At 39.6% G+C, this 13,928-nt stretch overlaps 1 protein-coding gene across 1 annotated transcript; it reads left to right on the top strand.

Annotated features, from left to right (window-relative positions):
- The first annotated feature begins 3,539 nt into the window (after window positions 1-3,539).
- Window positions 3,540-13,410, top strand: LOC141353179 (E3 ubiquitin-protein ligase TRIM39-like). Its single transcript, XM_073859660.1, has 8 exons — window positions 3,540-3,688; window positions 3,999-4,081; window positions 4,165-4,718; window positions 4,822-4,917; window positions 5,004-5,258; window positions 6,888-7,029; window positions 12,123-12,149; window positions 12,242-13,410. The coding sequence occupies exons 2-8, from the start codon at window positions 4,012-4,014 to the stop codon at window positions 12,784-12,786; spliced, it is 1,689 nt and encodes a 562-aa protein (XP_073715761.1). The 5' UTR covers window positions 3,540-3,688; window positions 3,999-4,011; the 3' UTR covers window positions 12,787-13,410.
- Window positions 13,411-13,928: the final 518 nt, after the last annotated feature.

Below are 13,928 nucleotides of genomic sequence, written 5' to 3'. Positions count from 1 at the left end.
GAAGAAACTGGATGGCTTGGTTGCTTGAACTTGGAACTGGGGAAAGTCCTCTCATAATCCTCAAGGTAGGCTGGAGGTTTAGTCTGCCTTGAAGATTGATGACGGGGTCGTACATGGCATTGGCTACTTATCAGATGGGTACTTGACCCATTGGAAAGCTCTATCCAGCTCGAAGGACCATGTAAAAGACTCTTAGTTTCGACAAAAGAACCCCGGTGGTTTTAAAATGTCAAATATGTCAAAAGTCAAATTTGTTCATGAAGCACATTTGTAGCCAACTTTTCCCAAAAGTTCTCACGTAATAAAATGTAGATTTCATCAATAAAGTAGGGCATTTAAAGAAAGATCTCGATGAATCCAATTCATTTATTCCCAAATATTATATATTCCTCCTGGAGGGTCACTGTACTGCGTTTGAGATAACTTGAATTGGAATTTATGTATAGTGTCTATGTTAGTTTATAGCTAAATCTACACTAGACACATGTGAATTATATTCTCTCTCTCTCTCTCTCTCTCTCTCTTTCTCTCTGCACTAAATGGCTGTGATGTGGTTGGATAGTGCAGATAAAGGGGGCGGTATTATCCTGTTCTGACATCACAATAGTAGCCAAATTACAATGACCTATTTTTTCACATGCTTGCAGAGAATGGTTTACCAAAGCCATTGGGTTGATCTTTTTCACATTTCTAGGTTGATAGAAGCACTGGGGACCCAATTATAGCACTTCAACATGGAAAAAGTCAGATTTTCATAATTTGTCCCCTTTAAAGGAACAGTATGTAAGAAATGTATATCAATTAATCATAAAATGGCCCTGATGTGTCACTAGACATTAAGAAAACATTTACATTTCAAATACTTATTTCACTCACAACAGTGGTCTGGACACGATATTGTCATTTAAAAAGTGGAGTTGCAGCCCTCAACTGATGTTTATGTTGTCATGTTGTGTATTGGCCACCAGGGGCCCGTTTCAGAAAGGTGGTTAAGTGAAAACTCTGAGTTTGTTTACCCTGAAATGAGGGAAACTCTGAGTTTTCTGTTTCAAAAAGGGAGGTAGGTTAAACCTGAGATGGCGGGGTAAGTCAAGCCTGTTTCAGAAGGAGAGGTAACTTATACTCAGAGTCTGTTTCCGGGGTAACATACTCTCTGAACCTAACCTGGTCGGGAGCAGGTTTTATCCTGTAAACTCTGAGTTTCTTGTGGTCTCCTCCAGTTTTTTAAAGGAGTAGCGGTGTTTAATCTTATTAGCTGCTTTAGTACATTCATTCATTGCGCACATTTTTATTATGTACACTGTAAAATATTTTTAGCTGTCTTTAAGTTATAATTAAATTGCCAGTGCAAACCATTTTAACTTACTACTTTATATTTTTATATATTACACTAAACTCTCAACTAAAAAATTAAAACAGTAAATTGAAATGACTTGTAAAGCTAATATGATATACTTAGGTGCATATATCGTCTTAGTGACTAAAATGTCAAGTACTTTTATAGAGAATCCTGTAGATGATGATGTTGCATTCATTTGTAGAAAGTTAGATTTATGTCGCGAGAGGATTTTGAGACCCCGAGTGGTTTTTTGTCATATCCACTTACATTTATGTAAGTGAAATTATTATTTTTTGCAGTTATGTAAGATATATAATTATCCTTATATGACTAATATCAGTCTTTGTGGTGCTCTTACATCTATACAGTGGTCTTGACATTTCTTACAAATCCACTCGTCATCATTGCTGGTCTAGTGGGTAGTGCTGTGTGCAGTAACTAGAGCAGACGTGCTGTCGGCGATCTGAGTTCGAATCCCGGCTCGGTGCACTTTTTTTTAATTCATGACAAACATTTGTAAAGTTCGTAGCCTTTTATTACAAAGTATTATGCTTGATTTCATTTTTAGCTGAGCTGCTGTCAAATTTTTGTCCATGGGATTGCATCTGCATGTAAATGAATATAACTTACAGTCCTCAGTTTATTTACTTCGGATATTTTTACTGTGATGAAAAATTAAATGTACACATTTACTAGAGTAGCAATTTACAAAAACAACTCTTTTCTTTAAAATATATGCTCGTAGTTGCTGTACACTTGCAGTAACACTTTCAGTTTTAGTAGTAAAAATGATTAAGACCTCTTTGTCACGTGCTGTTGCCATGGTAAATCGTAATATCTGAGCTCCATTGATGATGGCTTTTCATTGTGGCTGTGCACGCGCTTAACTCTGAGTCAACCTACTCAGAGTCGATTGAACTAACTCAGATCCGCTGTTCTGTAACCGAAAACTCAGAGTTTACTATCTCAGAGTAAGTCAACTCAGAGTTCAAGTTTAAACTCAGAGTTGGTTGAACCTCCTTATTGAAACGGGGCCCAGTTGTGTGATTGCAAGTACCAGTTTTAGCCACAAATTTTGTGATTGCAATACCAGTTTTGGCCACAATCCTACATACTGTTCCTTTAAGTCTCTCTTTCCTTAATCTCTAATTCATCTGTTACTATTTTACATGCCATTTATAAATGCTGAACTGTGTCTATGTTTAAATGTAATATTTGTCAGGATCCTGTCAGGATCTTGTCTTGTATTAAATCTAGTTTATTGTGATAGGGTTCTGACAGTACCATGTTTTGTGTGGGAACACGTGGCTATGGAGTATTTATTATCAGGCCACGTATTTTCCTTGTCCTGTTACTTTTTACCCGATCCCTTACCTGTTATGATTTTCACCTGTTCCCCTCATTAGTTCTCTTATTTAAAGTCCTTAGCCATTTCTCAATACCAAGTACGCCAAATTCGGACTTGTGTCCTTCGTAGTTCGAACTTGCAAGTTCAGACTCGGAAGAACGAACTCCTGACGCAAAATGCATTCTGGGAAACTTCGCTGTCATAAGTCCACACAAGTCTCCTCTGATGCATCCTCGATAAAATAGGCGGATCAAGAACACATCCGGGGATTTTATGTGAACTTGGGCTTGATGCGAACTTTGAATTGGAACAGTACTTGGGCCGCGAATGATGACGTTTCACAAGTCCACAAGAACGCAAGTACAGACAAGAATGCATATTGAGAAACGGTGTGTTTGCTGTTCTGTGCACGGTTGTTTTGTATCCTGTGTCCTTATGTTGCTTTGTCCATTGCCTGTGATTACTTTGTCAAGTCAAGTCAAGTCAAGTCAAGTCAAGTCTAGCTCTTTGTTTAGTGTTTTAGTCTTAGTATATTTTCCTTTTTATGTTGTTTTGCCCCCTTGTGGGATTTGTTTTCTTGTTTTTGTACAATAAAGTGTCAGTGTTAATTCACCCCTGTCGGCGCTTGGGTTCATCTGTTACAATTCCTCACAATATTCATGCACTTTATCTTATTTCAAGTCTTATCCATTTTGTGTGTGACCATATAATAAGATGCTTCTTTAATCTAAGGAATACATTAATCAATCTATAAATATAAACATTTTATATAATCTCTGTATTGAAGCTGTATATAAACACACACCAAACACACATCATACAGATCAACTCCATATGTAAGAGGAAATGTGGGAGGAGTTGTGACATCAGCACAGGTGAGCTATGGACTTTCAGTGAAACTAAACTGACGACCTACAATCTGCAATCTTTTATCTCTTCAAGAAAGAAGATATTTGAGACTTTTAAAGCCGTACATGAACACATCTGATACTCATTCACAGGTAACATGATGGAAAATATATGAGAAATTTCTAATGCTTGTGATCTGGTTCAGTAGGGTTTATGTATAACTAGAATACATTAGACAAAGTCTGGTTAATGTATGACTTAAACTAGTTAAGTTATTTTAATTACAGTAAAATAATAATATAATATTAGTAAATCAAAGTAAAGCAAATCAAAGTTTAGTGTTTATTGTCAGTGAGTCACACGACTCAAAGTGAACCAGGAAGTACAGTATGTGAACCGAAGACAGAATGAAAACTGAATCACTGTAAAATGTGATGTGTGTTGTGATTGTTTTCTGAAAAGCTTTAAAGAAACAATGGCAGAATCTTCACCAACATCACCAAAACCAAGACGGACCAAAAGAAACAGTATGGAAAAACCTCCATGTAAGCAAAAACACAAAGCACATTTTATCATTGATTTAAGAACACTGTGAGTGATAAATGTTGATGATGTCTGTGTTTTTCAGCTTTGTCTGAAGAGCTTCAGTGTTGTGTGTGTCTGGATGTGTTCAATGATCCAGTCAGCACTCCATGTGGACACAACTTCTGCAGGATCTGTCTGAAACAGTGCTGGGACAACAGTCAGATCTACAGCTGTCCATACTGTAAAGAAACATTCAGTAAAAGACCAGAGCTCAAGATCAACACAACACTTAGAGAGGTCACGCTGATCTTTAAAGAAAAGTCAAGTCAAGTTAAGTCTGAGAAGATAAATCTGAGAAGATCTGAAGTCCTCTGTGACGTCTGTGATAAAAGAAACCTGAAAGCTCTGAAGTCCTGCCTAACCTGTCAGACATCTTACTGTCAAACTCATCTGGACCTTCATGAGAAAGTGACTTTAAAGAAACACAAACTGCTGGATCCTGTGGAGAATATAAAGGACTATATATGTGAGAAACATGAGAGACCTCTGGAGCTCTTCTGTAGAGATGATCAGACATGTGTTTGTGTGTTTTGTACTGATGGAGATCACAAGAATCACAACACTGTACCTCTAGAGGAGGAGAGTAAAGAGAAGAAGGTACGAGTTCATAACAACATTAATACATGCTTTATTCATCTGTTATACATATTCAAACAACATGATCTTTTGTCAGAAGATGATCAAATGTGTCTGTCTATAGACTCAACTGATGAAGACACAGACAGACATTCAGCAGATGATCCAGAAGAGAATCAAGAAGATTCAAGACATCAAACACTCAGCAGAACTCAGAAAAGTCAGTTGAAGATTTGATGGATGATAATGTTTTGATTTGTCTTATAAATAAAGGTGATGAATTGTAATGAAAAACTGATTTCTTAGAGAAGCAGAGAGCAGGAGAAAGCAGCGAGTGTTGAGCTCTTCAGTGATCTGATCAGATCCATTGAGAGATGTCAGACTGAGCTGCTGGAGATGATGGAGGAGGAACAGAAAGCAGAAGAGAAACAGGATGAAGATCTCATTAAAGATCTGGAGCAGGAGATCACTGAGCTGAAGATGAGAGACAGTGAACTGCTGGAGAAGATCACACACAGTGAAGATCATCTTCATCTCATACAGATTTATTATTTTATAAAGGTTATTTCTTTTTTAACACTTTTTGTTATTAGGGAAAGTTTCACTCTTATGTTGCATAGTGTGAGTGTGAGGCAATATGCATACCCCCACAAGGGGAACGTCGCCTCTTACCCTGCAGAATGGTTTCATGTGTATACCGGAGGCTAATACGTCTAGTGAGGATGTTCTGCTTGCTGTAGGAGCTAAAGTTGGCCATGAGAATATTAGTTCGGCTTCAAGAATGAACAAGGCAGTAGCCGTTTTTTTTTTTTTTTAAATTGCAAAACAGGTGGCAAACTTGATTGAAAGCGGAATATGGATTACTGAAACGTTTGTGCCTATTACACCGCTGTTGGCAACGAGAAGGATAATACCCCATTGACTGTAAAAAATACACTGCAATGACCTGATAAGACAGACATTATTAATGAGGTAAGGCAAAACTCTTCTGAAAATATTGTGGCTGATGGTGAGACTCCAAGTTGTAGTGATGGTTTAAATAAGATGTTTGTGGTGATGCAGTACAGGAAAATGAGATGCATGATGGGCAAAGTAAAAATATGGATGATTTGTCAGAAACAACTGTAGATAGTTGTAAAGATGATGATTCATGTTTTTACTTTGATATGGCTAATTGTGCAAGTGATTTGTATTCGGTCGATCAGATTTATGCTTTCTTGGATGAGACAAAGGGTAAAAAAGTTGAAATTGGCACGTTTTTTCCAGATTTGGATAAATTTGTGTTATCTGTTATAAAAGCAAAACAAGAATGCAATCTAGAAGTTTTGTCGCAGCAGAAAAGGTTTCAATTGGAAAAACTACTTAACAACAATAAGGCCTGGAGTAAAACCAGCTAGGGCGAACAAGGGAACCTCTTTAGACAAATATAAATTTCCACATATCTGCAATGCCTTTGATTTTTTTATCAAGTTCTCTGATGGCGTGCGCGCGCACACACACACACACACACACACACACACACACACACACACACACAGAAGTGCCTAAATATATGCATATTCCACATTTTATCATAAGTGTTTTACTGCAGTGACTTGCATTGGTCTTGGTCTTGACTTGGTCTCGGCCTATCTTGGTTTTGGTCTTGACTTGGACTCGACCCTTTAAAGTTTTGGTCTTGTCTCGGTCTCGGCCTGTCCTGGTCTTGTTCATGACTTGGTCTCGGTTTAGGTGGTCTTAACTAAAACATTATGTATAGGAAATTTTAACCAAGAACTGTTTATTTTTGGTCCTAAATACTCAGTAAAATAAAAATCTAAAGTGGTTTTATTAAATTACTTGTTTGGTACAGCTAACTTGGCAATCTGGGGTACAAGAAAAAACAGTAAAAAAGTAGATGCTGTCATGATGTTAAGAAGTTTCATTAAGAAAAGATTAATAATGGAATATGTTTATTACAGCCTCATTAATGTTGTTAATTTTTTTATCATGTGTGGGGAGATTTATTTATTTATTTTTTATTCAATATGTATATATTTATGTGAAAACTGTGTATATATGATTTTTTTAATCTTGAAGAAATATAGGTCTTTTGTATTTTTACTGAATTACTGAAAGACCTAAAAGTCAAGTCCTCCCCCTCTCTCTCTCTCTCTCTCTCTCTCTCTCTCTCTCTCTCTCATGCTGTAGATTGACCCATCATCCCTTTACGGAGCTCCAGACATGAAGAACTGGTCTGAGATCAGTATGAAGATCAGTATGAGTGTGGAGACTCTGAGGAGAGCTCTGACTAAATTACAGGAGACTCTCAATGAGAAACTCAGTCAGACTGGTAGGTCATTATTCGTTCATCAAAGATCAGTGGTAATTTTGATGAAGTTTATGCACTCCAAAACAGTAAACTGTTGATTCTTTAAGAGAACACAAAATATTAATTTATTTTTCTTCCCAACCATCTTTTTTATATTTTCCTCATTCTCTTATGGCCTCCAGAATGTGCATGAAGTTTTAAAGAAATGATAAAAAACAGACAAAACAGAATCTGCATGTAGGGGAGAGTGTGCGCAAAAGTAAAAATTTTCAGATTAAAACATAATTTTCAAAGATAATGTTTTAGACAGAGATATTGTTTTGCAGAAATGTAGAAAGACTTCAGTATAATTTCTTCAAGTGAGTTGATGGCACCTAGGGAGTGAATCTGGGATGCTGGGATTCACTGCTGAACCCTCTGGAGGTGTTGTGGGCCTATCAGCAAAACACCTAGGAAGGAGGGCGCCCACTTGACGGCCCAAAGGGTGCCATCACTTATTTGACCATCCCACGGAGTCTCAATGGTGTCTCAGGTAAGTTGCTAATTATTTACGGTAAATAGTTTGCCACCGTTTGCCACTGAACCTGCATTAACGATGACAGTGGGGCCTCTGGCCTTAGTCAAACGGGTTGGCACATATGGTCGGGTCCCGGTGAGATTATTCTGTGGTCCGGTGTTGTTGTGTATTGCGGTAGATAGTATGCCATACAGAATCGTTTGCCACTGAACCTGCATTAATGACACCAGTGGGGCTTCGGGCCTTAGTCAAACGGGTTGGTCATTTTTGTCTCGATTTGCCACGGCTATCATTCTGAGCGTTATTCTGTCTGTGATTATCCGGTTTGTTACTTTGATCTGTTTATACTGTTATAACGATTGTTTGCTGCCTGCCCTGACACTTCTGCCTATATTATTGACAATGAGATTTGACTTACCTTCATTGCTGTGTTTGCCTTTATTGACCCTTGCCTGTTTGACCATGAGAGTTTTAATAAAAGCCTGCAAATGGATCCTCAGCCTCACGCTGCATCATTACAGAAGACTTCACCGCAAAGTGATCCAGCGGCCATCTTTCAACTCTCCATGGAGCTTTCAGCTCAAGCACAAAAGCTTGCCGGTCATCAACATCAGCTGGCTCATCTCACCTCTCTCACGGTGGAACTCATTACGGCACTTAAAGGGGACAGAGAATGAAAAACCATTTTTACCTTGTCTTTGTTGAATAATGGTAGTCTACCCGCATTCACGAACATACAAAAAGTGCTAGACATAGTAACATCTCAGTCTCATAGAAATTCCTCTTTTAGAAATGTCAGCCAGAAAACGTCCCAGTCTGAAAAACTGATGCTTATGACATCACAGGCATCTAACTGCCCCTCCACTTTAAAATAATTGGCTACATTTTTTGAGTGGCAGCAAAGTCAGCCAATCAGTAATGAGATTGCAAGTTAAGCCAGTAGGGGGAGCCAAATAGGTGCAAAACCACTTGTTTAAAAGCCCCCACCCTAATAGAGCTATCTGAGAGAGGTTTTTGGGAAGCTTCTAAGGCATTACAGACCCAAAAAAAAAAATTGTCTTCATGTCACATCACAGAACAAGGATAAATACCCCGTTTAATCATTCTATGTCACCTTTAAAAGCTTACGATTTATTTTAATCACAACCAACCCAACACCGGTTGAACCGCCATCGGCGGCTGCTTCATCAGCCGCTAACCCTCAACTAGCTTTCCCGGACAAGTTCAACAGAGATCCTGAATGATGTAAAGGATTTTTGATGCAATGTTCTCTCTTTGTAACCCAACAACCCTCTCTGTACCAAACCGACGCTACCAGGATTCCTTTCGTTTGCACACTTCTCACTGGAAAAGCTTTAGAGTGGGCTACCACAGTATGGAAGGAGGACGATGCAGAATTTAACTTTTTCAACCATTTCTTTACCCAGTTTCGTAGTGTGTTTGAACATACCACTGGTGGAGAGAACGCGGAGGAACGACTTCTGCACATTACCCAGTGCAACCGCACGGCAGCTGATTACGCGTTGGCGTTTCGCACACTCGCTTCTTAGGCAGGCTGGGATGAGAAACCCCTTAAACTCATCTATAGAAAGGGTCTGAATCGTGAGTTACAGACTGAACTTGCCTGTCGCGATGAGGGAAGAGGATTTTCAGAAATTATGGATCTTTCTATTCTAATTGAAAACTTACTTCGAGCTCATCGCCCTTCTGTTTCTGTCTCGTCGACCGAAAGCACTGAACCCATGCAACTCGGATACACTCTCTTGTCTCCCGAAGAGAGAGAACGTCGTCTTCATCACCAGTTATGCCTTTACTATGGTAAACCCGGACATCTGCTCTCCGCCTGTCCTACCAGACCACCCAACAAACGAAACACTCTGGTGAGTTTGAACATTTTAACCTCTCCCTCTCAGAACTGTGTGCAGATACATGCCCAGTTAAAGGTGCAGGAACTAATTATTAATCTCCTGGCTCTTGTCGATTCTGGGGATGCAGGCAACTTTATGTCTAAAGAATGTGCTAGACAGAATTCTATACCTCTAATTGAGTGCATCTCTCCTTTGGCAGTGGACGGTCCACCTCTAGGAACAGGAAGAATTAAGTTCATCACCGAGGCCATTGTGTTACAAGTTAACTCTCAACACGACGAACAGATCCACTTTCATATAACCTCTCCACATCATTCACTCATCTTGGGACTGCTTTGGTTAAAGCTTCACAACCCTCTAATTTCCTGGAGGGGTCAGCGAATTAATCACTGGGACCAAACCTGCTCATCACACTGTGTAAATGAAGAGGTACCACTCCAGATTAACTCAACTATAACTACGTCTAAACCGTCCACGGTTCCCGGCCTCCCTGCCGAATATCAAGATCTCGCCGAAGCCTTCAGCAAGATCAAAGCCACTGAATTACCTCGGCATCGACCCATTCACTGCATCATCGAACTCCTACGCAACACTACACAACCCAATGGTACACTCTTCCATCTTTCTCAACCCAAATCCGAAGCCATGAAGAAGTACATTGAAGAGGAGTTAAAGAAGGGGTTCATTCGACATTCGGTGTCACCAGCATCCTCCGGGTTTCTCTTTGTTAAGAAGAAGGATGGAGGTCTTTGACCCTTTATCGACTTTTGTGCTTTGAATGAAATAACGGTAAAGTTTCGATATCCAATACCTCTTTTACCCCCAGCTCTAGAACAACTCCGCAAAACCAAGTATTTCACGAAGCTAGATCTACGCAGCGCATATAATCTGATCCGCATTAAGGAAGAACACGAGTGGAAAACCGCCTTCTCTACCCAGTCCGGTCACTATGAATACTTGGTCATGCCCTTCGGCCTATCTAACAGTCTGTCTGTGTTCCAATCCTTCATTAATGATGTCTTCCAAAATATGTTGGACCACTGGGTGATAGTGCACATTGACTCATTAATTCAGAAACCCTGGAAGAACACATTTAACATGTAAGAGCCGTATTAAAACGTCTAATCCAGTACCAACTCTACGCCAAAGCTGAGAAATGTGAATTTCATCGCACCTCACAACCTTTCTAGGCTACATCATCTCAGCAGAAGGAGTAGCACTGGACGACTCTTAAGGTGCAAGCTGTATTAAATTGGCCACAAAACCATCAAGGAACTCCAAAGATTATTTCTTATTTATTTCTATCGCCGCTTCATTCGAGGATTCAGCACGATTTCAGCTCCACTTACTTCTCTTACCAAGAAGGGTCCTTCTAAACTTAGTTGGTCGACCAAAGCAAACAAGGCTTTCCAGCAGTTAAAGGAGAGTTTCACCACTGCTCCTATCCTACATCACCCAGATCCTACCTGTCCATTCACCATCAAAGTTGATGCCTCCAGTACTGGGATCAGAGCTATTCTCTCTCAACATCAGGGTTCCTCTAACAAGATGTTAGAGGAATAAATTCAAATAAATTCTGTATCATATCGATTAGCATTACCTCCCACTTACTGTATTTCTCCCACTTTTCATGTCTCACTGTTGAAACCCGCTGGTGGTCCGAGAGGGGATCAAGAGGAGGCTGCCGGTCCATCGGGTCCACCTCCCCTGCTGGTCAGCGAGGAGGCTTACCAGGTCCAAAAGCTCCTGGATTCCAGACGCCGTGGAGCCTATCTCAAATATCTGGTCGACTGGGAGAGGTACAGACCTGAGGAATGCTCTTGGGTAAGGATGGGGGACATCCTTGACCATTCACTCAACTCCGAGTTCCACCACAATCACCCAGACAAACCGGCCCCTCGACCTCGTGGAAGACCCCGACGTCACACGCATCCTCGCTTCAGAAGCCGCTCGCAGTGGGGGCTCTGTGATGAACATGGCACCTGCCTCGTCCTCCGATCACCAGCAGAGGGAGTCATCTCCCGAATATTTGTTTATTCCGGATTGCATTTCCCATAATCCCACTTTTCATGATGGAAAAAAGCTTTTCAAACCTAACCATGGTTGTCATGGTCCGGCCTTCATGTCATAGATTTTGCTCCTCGTGGTAGGATTATGACAGTCCCAAGTGTTTTGTGTGGTAGCACATGGCCTTTGTTTGTGCTGTGTGCTTCCCTGTCTCATCTCCTGACCTCGCTCCCTTGTCTCCTTGTTAATTATTCTGTTATTGTTTCATTCATGTCACCTGCACCTTCATCATTTACTGTTTTGTAAGTGGTTTTGTCCCCTCGCGGTCCTTTATGGCACTGTGAATAAAGTTTTGTGTGAAAATGTCTGCATCTGGGTTCTCCTCATCATAAATCATGACAGCAGTAAAACATAAGAAAAGCATGAGATGTTTAACAGCCCTATCGAGGGTTACATCGGTTGAAATGCAAAGGTGGTCAGAGCACTGAGAAAATCACTGTTACTTTCAACCCCACTCTCCTCCACAGTATGACCACTTTTAAAGAATGTAAGTAAAAGAACTACACAAAAAAGCATGTTTTAAACACCATCTTCTACAAGTCTATATACTGATAATATACAGGTATCACATATCATGTGCTATAGGAATACTGATTAATAACTGATTCTTCTTATCTTCTTCTTAACTCTTGCTGATGTTTTATTGTGATTTGTCTTGACAGTGTTGATGAAGATGCAGCAGTATGCAGGTACAATGTGTGATCTACACTCTTCTCTCACATTCACATTCATATTCATGTTGTCATATGAATTCATGAATTCTCTCATCTCTCTCTCTCAGTGGATGTGACTCTGGATCCTGATACAGCTCATCCAAATCTCATCCTGTCTAAAGATAGAAAACAAGTGAGATATGGAGACATTAGACATAAACTCCCAGATAATCCAGAGAGATTTGATTATTGTGTCAGTGTCATGGGAAAAAAGGGATTCACCTCAGGGAGATTTTATTTTGAGGTTCAGGTGAAGGACAAAACTGACTGGGCTTTAGGAGTGGCCAGAGAATCTATTAACAGAAAGGGAAAGATCACAGCGTTTCCTCAGAATGGATTCTGGGCTGTGTGTCTGAGGAATGAGAAATATTGGGCATGGGCTGATCCTCCTGTCTCTCTGTGTCTGAAAGTGAAACCACAGAAGGTCGGGGTGTTTGTGGATTATGAGGAGGGTTTGGTTTGTTTTTATGATGTAGAGTCCAGGTCTCATATCTACTCTTTCACTGCTCAAACTTTCACTGAGAAACTCTTTCCTTACTTTTGCCCATATCTTAATGATAACGGCAAAAATTCAGCTCCTCTGATCATCTCACCTGTTCATTACAACAAATGAATTTACATCCAGAATATAAAATACTAAAACAAACACTTATAAAAAGCTGAGAACTACTGTATAAATAAGAAAATAAATATGAATTTTCTGCAGATGGAAATAGAAATTTCACATTTTGATTTAGTTTAGTTCATGAATCACCAAAACAAAGAGTTCACCACATATATTAAAGTAATTACTTTATGTGGATGTAAAATGTACTGTGATAAGAGCTACACAAATAAAAGTCATTCCCGGCATTATAGACGCTTCTTAAGCACAACATATGAAGTTGTCAAGCCGCTAAGTTCCTGCGCCAGTATATCAGCATCAACACATTTCATCCAGAGACCAAAAACATTCAGACAAAACTGATATTTCAAAAACTCCATCAACAACCAGCAGGTAAAGTGTTATTATCGGTGTGATAACAGGCCTGTGGGTAACTCTTAATGGTGGAGTCAGGACTGAATTAAACACATGTTGGATTGTGTTCTCTCTTCAACGTGCTGTAAATGTATTTAATTAGTGATGGGCAGGTTGTCTCCTAACCGACAGGCATTCATTAAAGAAAATTAATGTATGTGAAATAGCCGAAATCGCAGTTCGTTTCATGTTTGACAAGTGTCTTGGTTCCTGCATACACTTTCTATGGTATCTAGACAACACCATAACGTTTAATGATGATTAAAAACCATGTGTGTGCCAGTGGTACCTCTTACGCAAGTTTTTACATGACATGTTTTTAGTTTTCCAAAAATCTATTTTATGTTTTTACTTGTCAAAATGATTGTACAATCAACCCATGTTCATCAATAATTTAACAAAAACTTTTTGAAGACCTCACACAATAGTGATTTCATCTATCTGGAAAACTTAAAGTGCCCATCTTATGACTGCTTTTCCACAAGTTATATGGGTGTATGAGTTCCATAAAGCATGTTTCAAAAATTGTTTGCTCGAAACAGCTTGTAGGAAAAGATTGTTACCCATCTCTAGGAGCCTCTGTTTCAGGGCATTTCAGATTGTGCCGTTTTGAGCTAATCATTACATATTTATGAGCTGCTGCTCCTTTGATCACGCCCCACTACTAACGTCATGTGCCCGTGCTCGTGCTCAGTGGTATCGTGAGCAGTACAGACCATACTGTGTTATTATTTTAT

The sequence above is a fragment of the Misgurnus anguillicaudatus genome, chromosome 21 (assembly GCF_027580225.2).
Source record: "Misgurnus anguillicaudatus chromosome 21, ASM2758022v2, whole genome shotgun sequence".
NCBI classification, from domain to species: Eukaryota; Metazoa; Chordata; class Actinopteri; order Cypriniformes; family Cobitidae; genus Misgurnus; species Misgurnus anguillicaudatus.
This window is presented reverse-complemented; position numbering and strand designations above follow the sequence as displayed.

Coding starts and splice junctions, on each gene's coding strand:
- LOC141353179 (XM_073859660.1), top strand. CDS start 4,012: ATGGCAGAATCTTCACCAACATCACCAAAACCAAGACGGACCAAAAGA. Junction 7,030..12,122: donor TGAGAAACTCAGTCAGACTG/GTAGGTCATTAT, acceptor TTGTCTTGACAG/TGTTGATGAAGATGCAGCAG. Junction 12,150..12,241: donor GAAGATGCAGCAGTATGCAG/GTACAATGTGTG, acceptor TCTCTCTCTCAG/TGGATGTGACTCTGGATCCT.